The sequence below is a fragment of the Emys orbicularis genome, chromosome 1 (assembly GCF_028017835.1).
Source record: "Emys orbicularis isolate rEmyOrb1 chromosome 1, rEmyOrb1.hap1, whole genome shotgun sequence".
NCBI classification, from domain to species: Eukaryota; Metazoa; Chordata; order Testudines; family Emydidae; genus Emys; species Emys orbicularis.
In genome coordinates this window covers 19,739,762-19,750,816 of record NC_088683.1, presented here as the reverse complement: position 1 = coordinate 19,750,816, position 11,055 = coordinate 19,739,762, and the positions used below count along the sequence as shown (strand labels likewise).

At 42.5% G+C, this 11,055-nt stretch overlaps 1 protein-coding gene across 1 annotated transcript in view; it reads right to left on the bottom strand.

The window, feature by feature from the left end:
* Positions 1–3,739: 3,739 nt before the first annotated feature.
* The window catches only part of ELAPOR2 (endosome-lysosome associated apoptosis and autophagy regulator family member 2), a 157,636-nt gene continuing 150,320 nt past the window's right edge, over positions 3,740–11,055 (bottom strand). The window contains exons 21-22 of the mRNA XM_065414384.1: positions 10,642–10,807; positions 3,740–3,799 (exon numbers count right to left, since the gene is read on the bottom strand). Coding sequence (XP_065270456.1) covers positions 3,740–3,799; positions 10,642–10,807 — 226 coding nt within the window. The remainder of the gene's footprint in view (positions 3,800–10,641; positions 10,808–11,055) is intronic.

Genomic DNA, 11,055 nt, shown 5'->3' with positions numbered 1-11,055 from the left:
AAACAATAGAACCTCCTCCTTTTATTAGAAGGGCTAACAGCTGCCTACAACTACCCAATGGCTGCTAGTTATGGCCTTGAGAGACCTAATTTTTCCTAGGCTTGGACTCCAAATCAATCATATAATACACTGCAAAAACCAACGAAAGTAGTCAGAACCAAGGTGGGGAGGTCAAATTCTGATTTAATCTTCATGGCCAGATCCTCTACTGGTGTAAATCAGAGAAGCTCCATTGAGTTCAGTGGTGCTACCCCAATTTGCACCAGCTTTGGATATGGCCGAGTATACTTAGCAAAGCTGACTACAGATCAATTCTCTGCACATTTTTGTTTTTCTGAGAAAACAGCGTCAGAGCAGACCCAATCACATCCATACTTACTTTGCCAATAATTTATACAGTGAGGCCACTTAAATGTGTTTAATCCATGAAAAGATTCAGTTGCTTGGATCCAGATTTAAAAGAAAAGCAGGCAACTGCAGCGATAAAAATGTATCCCGTTTAATCAACTGAACACATAACAGAGCGCTTTGCATTTGTTTATGGCCTTAAATAACAAATTCGTACATAACGTTGCTGATGGGATGGTTGCTGTGAGTACATTTTGGCAGAATACTAGATGTCACAGGCAACAGTTTGCTTAATGAAGTGTTTCAAGACTTCAAAACTGTGCCTTTTATGGGAACATGAAAACAGCCTTTTTGTCTATCTTTAGGGAAAGAAAAAGAGAAACAGCCAAAACTCAGCTAAAAGATATCAGCACAAACTTATTTATGGCTGGAAAATTCCATTACAATACTTTACGCTAGCCTTAAATCAATTCTATAGGCTTAGCTGGTTTCGGCTTCTCATAGTGCTCAGCCAGGTGTACCTTCACGGTGCCCAGAAGAATTTCTTATAATAATATGACAGATCATTTGGAACCTCATATAAGAAGCGTCATATAGCAAAGGCTGCAGGAGCTGACAAAAAATGCTATTTTATATCTAAATTTGAAAAAGTCATGGGGGGGGAGGGAAATAACAAAACATACAAAACCCCTCCTTTGTATTAATAAAATTGAAAGGTAGTTTGTTAAAATGTAAGGCATTTTAACATGTCAGGAATATGACTCCAGCAGCAGCAGAAGAAAAGATGTTCCTGGAAATGAATCCCAATTATATCTCTATGGTTTGGGAAACGGGTGCAGATAAGAGCAATAGATGAAAACAGTGGTGACGGACGTAATTCTGCGCAAGGTGGGATGTTCCATCACTGAAGAACACTGCCAAATTTAGCACAGGCTGCAGTTCTTCCAAAGATCGCAAATTCGCAGTTCAAATATTTTTTCACTTCACTGTACAAATGCTGACCAGCTGAAAACCTTTGACACTACAACACACTATCTGAATAAAATTCAATGACATAAAAAAAAATCCTCTTCATAAAAGATCAGCAAAGAACTGAAATCTCAAAATCCCAATTGGCATTTGCTAAGGGAGCATGTCACCATTGCTGACTGCGTGTAAACGATAGGATGATGACAAATACAATGTAAGATAATAAATGTGCAACAGTACAAAATATACAAAAAAAGAAACTTGTATTTAATATACATTCAAAAACATCAAAAAATGGTTCAATACCTCATAAAAATCCCTTCTTTCTGGAAAATGAAACGCTGTTTCAAGAACAAAAAAAAATGTACACAACCTCTGATGAGATGCCCAAAGTAACTCCAACCAGAAGAACAGATCTCAGTTTCTGTAACTGGATATATAAAATAATTGAAATAAATTTCCCTAAACAAGAAAAAGCAGCTCTAATCTTCATAAAATCTCCTTCACATCTCATAGTGTAATAAAATATTCAGTTTTCATCTTAGATTCAATTTAATTTAGAAGTGGACTCTTCTCAGACTGGTTGATGCAACTGAGTCATACAAAAGCCCAAATCTATATATCCTTTATAGTAAAAACACCATTTTTGCCTGTGTCTTTTCCAAAGTTTTATATGCATTTCACAATTCAGACATTTTATTGTGATGCAGATATAGGTCTGATTAGAGGGACAAGATTGAAGCCTCATTTCTTCCTAGCTTTACGCAACTCTTTCCTTCATAATTTTCATCAATGATTTTATACCCACATTTTAGTAGATTATTTTCAGTTCAACTTGCACTGGAATTTCAGGAAATTACAGTTTTTCATAGACTGGATATTAGGAAGATCACATACTTTTAATGTGGTTGATAAGTCAGAGATTTTTAGCCCTGAAAAAGGATCTCAGGCCATCCTTCAATATTAAAAGCACCTTTTTGTGCCCTCATTTAAATGTACAATAACTTGCATCGACGGTAGAACTCATTTGTATGCTAAGATACATGATGGTGTAACCAACATTAATACCTGCAGGGGGGGTCCTTGTCCCTTTTTAGACCACATACAGGCTAAAGAGTCTGATACTGCCTCTCAACTGCAAATTGGCTCGGTTAGCTTAGACACTAGAAGTTTGTGGTTCCCCTCGCTCCCAAAGGGTCCAGGATTCAACCCCTACAGATGCTCATCCCAGGGGGTTGACACACAAATGACAGCTCGAACCGGGTACTGAACTGGTGTCAACCTCCGATGCTCAGGACAAGCGTCCCCAGGCAGGGAGAATGCATAATTCACATTGTGGATCTTTGGTCCCCCCTAGTGTCTAGACCACGTAAAAAGATTTCTGAGTGCTGCTGCTGCTGCTGCTTCTAAACGGACGGCTCTGATCTTTCAACTCAGGCAGTGGCAGCGCACACATTTAGGGTATGTCTACACTTGGAGCTGGGGGTGTGACTCTCAGCTCGCGTAGCCAGACTTGCTCTAGCTCTCAAAATAGCACACTAAATACAGTAGTGTAGCCACAGTAGTACAGGCAGTGCCAAGCAGTGGCATGAGCTAGCCACCCTGAGTACAAATCCACCTGAACCCTGTGGGTACATACTCGGCACAGCTTGCCCATGCGGCCGCTGCCTGTGCTACCATGGCTACACTACTATTCTTAGTGTGCTAGATTGATGACAGCAGATGCGAAAATGTCTATACAAGCTGGGAATCACACCCTTAGCTGTAGGTATAGATATAGCCTTAGATTCAGGAGTGTCATGTTCAAGCCAACCCAGATGGTCATCATGTTGGCATCTAAGTGGGTTTGATCCATGGGTGCAAAACTGGCCCTGCCACACTGAAGGCTGTTGCAGGACATCCAGCCCTTAGCCCCAAAAGCATTATTTTATCCAAGGATCAAAAGTCACCCATGGTTCTGTTTCAAGTACCATTCCCCATTTTGATTTTAAGAGAGACTTGAAGTTAGGCTACAAAAAGGACAGTACAGAACCTTTTCAGAAAGTTTCGAATCTCCCAGAAAATCAGTTCTTACGATGCATATGGACGAAGTGATTATGCATTGAAAGGTACCAATAAATCACACAGCATGCCTGAGCAATGCACAGGTGAATACAAAACTCATGTCAGTTGCAGTCTGTATATCTCTTCCTGAGTTAAGCTTCATTCCTAGTTTGGAATCCAAGCAGTCTGCTTCTTGTTTTTGGCAAGGTACTTGACCACAGAATAAGGCAATCCAATCTTTTGTTTTGATTTCAACCCTCTTTTTTCTTAAATGGCTCAGCATTTCTCACTGCAACCATTACTCTGCAGGAATATGTTTAAAATGTGGTCCTGTAAAAATAGAAATCAGGTTTGTTTCTTTGAAGGTAGCATTTAATCCTCATATATTTTGTGATCTTGAAGATTTCAGCTGAACAGATTCAAAACGATCTTGTTTTTCCTGCAATGTAAAGAGACAAGTTCCCGTCAATCATGATTTCTCAAATTCATTCTGAAGTGTACGAACATCTCTTCACTCAGTATAAAAAGTCCTGGAACAAATTTCTACTCTCAGTAACTTGAGTGCAACTCCTGTTGAAGACTTTATTGGGATTGTGCCACAGTAAATGAGAGTAGAATTTGGCCTTTAATTTTAAACTAAATTGTAACATCTCTATAAATTAAAAATAAAAATTGTACAAACTTCAAAATTCCATTGTGAGATAGAAAGGATATGAATTTTTTAGTGTTTCCTTTATAGGAAGTATATAGATAGGTCCACAGGTACATACACAAATGGCATATTTTGCACAGCATTGAACAGAGATGTCAAGGTTATAGATTTTATGATAGAATTACAAAGAAATTATGATGAATTACTGTAAAAAAAATACAAAACATTCAAGAGTGAGAGCAGTTTGAGCAAAGAACTGAGAATGAGAAACTCTTGAACTCTGACACTCACTCCTTCGGTAGCCTTAACCAACCCACTTAGGCCTCAGTTCAGCAGAGCATTTAACATGTGTTGACCTTTCAGAGCATGAATCGTCACCCCCTTCACTAAGGCTATGTCTACACTACAGTTTATGTCAGCGTAACTTATGTCTCTCAGGGATGTGAATAAACCACCCCCAAGCAACGTAAGTTACACCGATATAAGTGCTCGTGTGCACGGCACGATGTCATCGACATAGCTTCTGCCGTTCGTGGAGGTGGTTTTATTATGCTGACGGGTAGCGCAGCTGCATCGGTACAGCTGCGCCAGTACAGCTCTGTACATACAGACATGCCCTGAGGTACCAATTCTCCAAACACTTAACCCATGCATTTAACTTACTATAGTGAGCAATCACTTTGATTTTATTGGGACTACTCACAGTAGTGAAGTTAAGCATGTAAGTGTTTGCAGGTTTGGGGCCTAAAATGGGACTATTCCCATGTTTATGCGTTTTGCTTAATTGGGGATTGAACTAGAGCTGGGGGGGGAAATGCTTTTCCAGTCCAGTGAAAATTTTTGAGATTTCAAAAAAAATTTCCTTTCTGCACCAGGAGGAACCAGTGACTTTTGGAAATTTGTCCTGAAAAACAAGTGAGAGAGGGCACTCAGCTGGGATGTGGGAAACCCAGGTGCAAGCCCCCCACTCCAAATCTAGGTTAGTGCACTAGCCACCAGCCTGCAGAGTCAGTTTCTAGTTCAATTTCTCGTGTTCCAAATATATAAATACTTTAATATTCACTGAGCCAACAAACGAGACTGAGTCTGCAGCACTGTGGTTAGGGCACTTACCTGAAATGTGGGAAACACAGATTCAAGTCCCTCTTGCAAAGGAAGGATTCAAAGCTGAGGCCTGGTCTACACTGGGGGGGGGGGGGGGGAGCGGAAATCGATCTAAGATACGCAACTTCAGCTATGAGAATAGCGTAGCTGAAGTCGACGTATCTTAGATCTACTTAGATTGACTTACTTCACGTCCTCAGGGCACGGGATCGACGGCCGCCGCTCCCCCGTCGACTCCGCTTCCGCCTCTCGCCCTGGTGGAGTTCCGGAGTCGACGGGGAGTGTGTTTGGGGATCGATGTATTGCGTCTAGACGAGACGCGATACATCGATCCCCGATAGATCGATCACTACCCGCCAATCCGGCGGGTAGTGTAGACATACCTTGAGTCTCCCACATTCTGGGTGAGGGCCCTACCCCCCAGGACATTGGCTATTCTGTGGCACATCAAGCTCTCTCCTGTTTGTTAACAAAAAATATTCCACAGAATGAAAACAAATTTCAAAACCTCAAAAATTTTCCTGAAGTGGAATTGTTGTTTTCTAGCCTGCCCTATAATTTACCTCGTGAGGGTACACCCAAGTTGATTCTCATGCAGAGCATTTCACTGACAACATTGTAGATGATTTTAGCTGGAGCAAAGAGAGTCATTAGTGTACAAGGTAGCAAACTCAAAACTGATGAGGAAATACGTTTTCACACTATGTGTCATTAGACTGTGGATCTCATTGCCACAGGAGGCTGCTGAAGACAAGAACTCCAGGATACTGGAGAGAAGAAAAAGGGTGGGTGGTTTTGAGGTTATTGGTAGGAAAAGGTTGAGAATCCTGCAACTGTAGAAGCTTCATGCATCAACACATTGATTAAATTAGGTCTTCATAATGCTAATACAAATACCAAACTTGTCTTGGTGTACCTACGCTACAGACCTTGTTTACAAAATGGAGTGGACGTGTATAGGCAGGAAGGCAAGAAAATCTACAGCTATATTACTTAATGCTAACAAATATTTTGGAAAGAGATATGAAACTAAACTCACTCTTTGGGGTTTAAAATCACTCTCTAGCTATTACAATGAGACCTAATGCATGCGCGGGGTCAGATTCTCCTCTAGCTGCCTACTGCAGGGTTTCCTGCACTTCCTCAGCCTGATTCAGCACATCAATTCCTATATTCTGTGTTGTTATTACAATAATACTGCAAATAAATAGTTTTCCTTTTTTACATCAGGGGCTCAGCTCTGCATTTCTTATCTAGTCAAAGCTCTCAATAACTTCACGAGAAGTTTTGGAACACAGAAAAGTAATCACCTAGGGTCTGATCCTATTTTTAATATATTTCTGATTTTTTCTCTCTGTGCTGATACATCTTTACATTGTCCCTGTCCCCCATATTTTTCTCTCTCTCTTTTCTCTGTTTTTTTTTTTAAGAAGTTGTACTTCTCATCTTTTGCAGTAATGAAGAATGATGCCTATCACATGTGTTTTGAGGAAATATATAATAAATCCCAGTTATCTGCAGGGATATAGGATGCAGACTTGAGCAAGCTAATGAGGTCTTGGAGGCTGAGTTTGGCAGCTCTGATTATACAGCAGATGGGGAAAAAAAGCCAGAGATATCTGACAGGCTTATTTGTAAAGGTAACAGTGTACAGGGAAGCCTATTAAAATGAACATAGGAACTTGAGTTAAGAATAGTCTGTTTGAAAACAGTGCTCAGGTGTGCAAGTGATTGCTATTCTCAATATAAAGCACTAAGCTTACTTTTAAACTACAAAACCTATTTCTTCCAGCAATCCTTCCTCTCTTCTTCTAATCATTATAGGCCCAGTCCTGCATACTTCAACCAAGCCTTTAAACTCATCAGGACTATTCATGGTAGTAAACGCAAAATTCAGCAGCAGAGGTGGTCAAAAATGTTTACTACATTCAGCAGTAGAGAGCTTTCACAAAATCAACACTTCTGAGTTGTTTTCTTTTTTGCAAGGTTCAAAATGGGGGGAAACATCTTTTTTGAGGGGGCAAGGGACAGAATATTTTGCTTTTAAAAAAAAAAATCACATTTTTGACATTTTGAATTTTCAATATGCTATATTCCCCTCCCCTTTTTTCTTCTTGCCACTCACTACAATAAAATGAATGATGTCCAGATGCGGGATTCACACACACACACACACACACACTTTTTCATCTGGTCCTTCTAATGTTTCCAAAGTTGAAGATATGGGAAAGTTGCAGAAGGGAAAAAAATTAAAATGGAGAAAAAGAAAAAAGGGGGGCAGGAGGAGATACCCTTACACATCATTCATTCTGTCGCATTCAGTGGCAAATAGGAAAATCAGAAACAAGAAAGGCAAAACCCCCATAAATATGAACATTTGAAATTTGGGGTTTTGATGAAAAATGGGACAATTTAGAAAAAATCTTGAAAACAATTTTCTGAAACTTTTCAGTTTAAAAAAAGCCATTTTTCAGCAAAAAAAAAAAGTTTCAAATAAAGTTTCAACCAGTTGTACTCAGCACTACAGGCCTGATCCACTTTGAAGCAGTGGATGTCTTTGGGGCTTTGGGAAAGGACTGAAGTACTTACAAGCTCAGACCCTTAGAAGCTCCCTCTTCTTTGGCTTGTGTTTTTTTGGCTTTGTCTAATTTAGGGCCCCATCCTGCAAACACTACAGCTTACTACTGTGCTCTCCCTTGAAATGGCTGGGATTTCTCAGGGCAGTAAGCACCACACCAAGCATTAGCAGATGTGTATGTATAGACTGGAAGCCCACAGTTCTCAAACTGTGGTCTATGGACCTCCAGTGTCTACAGAGCACTTACAGATAAACCATGGAGAGCTGGCTAGACACTTGGTGCTTTCAGAATGTTAATTTTCCATGTAAGCAATTGCTATGGAAGCCCCTGGGATGATGTTTAATCAGCAATGGGAGGTGACCTGTGTGAGGTGTCCATCAGACAAACTCTTTTCAGTTGTTGTCCATACTCTGAAGATCCGTGTTATAAGTTCTTTGGGCAAGAGAGAATCCTGCAACTCAGTCCCATTGACATTAATGGAGCCCTAGATCTATTGATGTGTGTGTTTGCAGGTTAGTTAGTGTAGCTAGGGTGACCAACAGTCCCGATTTTGGGGGCTTTTTCTTATATAGGAACCTATTACCGCCCGCCCCCGTCCCGATTTTTCACACTTGCTCTCTGGTCAGCCTAAGTGTAGCCTCTTTTTAAAACTGAATGAATAGCTCTGTGTTAAACTGTCGTGTCCCTAGGAAGTGAGTTCGGCTCCTGTGGTGCTACAGTTTTCAGATCAATTAGACTGGGAGACTCTTAGGAGCACACAAGAACAAATACAGGGACCACAAACAAGATTTTTCACTTGTAAATTATAATCACAAACAAATATATAGAAACCTAAGAGATCCCATGCACTCGCTAATGCTGTATTCATACTCACATACCCAAGGATATTACAGAGTCTGATGGATCTTTCAACAGGTGGTCATTGATAGAGGAGTGGTTCTTGCTGGGGTCATCCCAATGAGGTCTTCCCTCAGGGTCTTCCCACCCTATCCATACCAACCAACCCGTTATCTTGTTGTTCTGACCACACTTAACACTTTATGCTTATGCATGAGGGTTCCAACTTCCTTTTCCTTATCTGTACCTCCACACCCCATCCATTTTGGGGTGCTCTGCTTTACACAGGTTGTTCTCTGAGTTCCCCTTATTCTCATTAGCATTTATGTAAACATGTTTCCATGGTGACTTGCGGTCAGGTGCCTTGCAGTCTAGATGGGCACATTTCGGTCTCTTTTTCCGGAACATCACCTATTGGCACATTCTTTACAGTAATCATGTAACTTTTACTCCTGGGGGAATTCTGTGCCACTGCGCATGCGCAGAATTCATGTCCCCCGCAGATTTCCTTGCTTCCCCACAGAAATATTACTTTCTGACAGGGAAGCAAAGAGAAGCTGCAAGAGCAGTCACGCACCATTCCCTAGCAGTGCAGGTACATCATTTTAGGCACTCGGAGCAGCCAGCAGAGAGGTTGATCACCATGGGGCTGGGGACATCCCAACCAGTGGCTCCTACCCTGAGCTGGGATCAGCTGCTAGTCCCAGCTGGGCTGGAGGTAGGAGAGGATGGGACTTCCTCTTCCCCTGCAATGAGTGGCTGGGGCTGTGTCAGACCCACCCCCAGAAACCTCCCCCAGCAGCAGGAAGCTCAGCATCCTCCCCTGCTTCCTGCCCCCATTGCTCCTCAACTGCGGGGGGAAAGGTCACTGTATGGGGAGCTGCTTCCCCATCCGCCCAACCCCCATGCATCCGGACCTCCCATACTCAGACACCCTCGCCAAGCTTCACCCCGTACACCCAGAACCCCCCTACCCCTCCATACCTGAACCCCACCCCACTGAACCTCAACCCCTGCATCTGGAGCCCCCCTGCACCCAGCCCTCCACTCCTGCACCCAAACACCCCCCACTGAACTCCCTGCACTCAAACCCCCACACTGACGAGCCACACCCTCCCTGCACCACTCTGAGCCCCCACCTGAAGACCCCCATGCCACTGACCCCCAACTAGCTGCACCCAGACCCCCACCCCACTAAGCCCCACTCCCCCAGCCCCCAGACTTCCCCACTGAGACCTCCACACAAAGACTCCTCTGCTGAGCCCCAACCACCTTCACCTGGAAGCCCATGCAGAGTCCCATTGCTCCTGCACCTGGAAGCGCCCCCAACGAGCCTCTGTGCATCCAGATCCCCCCACACCTAGACCCCTCACTGAGCTGCCTGCACCCATATTTTCCACACAGAACCCTCTCACCCCACACCGAGATCCCCCCACACTGAGCCCCTTCACTCTTGGATCCTGCCTGGTTGAGCCTGCCTGCCCCACACCTGGTGCACCTGGCGCAGAAGGGCAGTGCCCCAGGGTGTTTCTGGGGCAGGCCCAGGCCTTGTGCTGTGTCAGGGTCGGGTGCAGCCTCACCGCTGAGTCCATGTCCCAGGGGTGTGGGGGCTGCAGGGTGATGTCCCACTTTTATGCAGCCAGTGGCCTGTGCTCCCCACTGTCATGCTGGAGCCTCTGCATTTATTTAGAATTTTGCAGAATTTTAAAATGTGCGCAGAATTTTTAATTTTTTGGCACAGAATGCCCTCAGGAGCAGGTAACCTTACTGGCATAAAGTCAGTCTTAGGTTGCTCACTCGTGTCAAGTCTCCTTAAGCTTGAGGCCTAGTGTGGTTAAAGCTGAAATCTTTCAGCCTTAGCCTGTAGGCCTTGCATTACTGCCTTACCTTACTTGTATACCTAATACACACTTGTCACTCCTAAATACTTGTCAAATTTATATTCATATAATCCTGTCCTACTTCTATCTATTCATCACACATTGACTGCATATGAAATAACATAACTACAACAATTACACAACAAAATGATAAAATAAGCTAATTAGCTACATTAAACTAACTGTGCTACATCAGTGTCAATAAAAAAATAATAATATTAATGCTCACCTTTGTTGCCAATGACTTGAGCTTTCCCAGCAATGACTGTTTATTTGAATATACTATTTCCTCTTCGTTATCTTCTCCTTCCATTATAGCACAGCTGTCAGCAGCTGGAAGCTCACACTCTTTCGAGTTAGCTGTCATCACTAATTTGGAATATTTATACTCCAACCTAAAGGTACAAACTTGAACAGTTATTTTCTTAATACCCCATATTCTAGCTGCGACAGTTCAGGTGGTCAGAACACTATCTGCAGCTATTCCGTAGGGTTATTTGTTAAGCATTTATAAAGAATCAGAAGTTATATTTTAAGAACCAGAAGTAAGAAAGCATGACTAGAACTGCATTAGCAACTCATCCATTTCCTGTTTTCCAGACTGAGGCCTGGTCTACACTACGACTTTAATTCGGATTTAGCT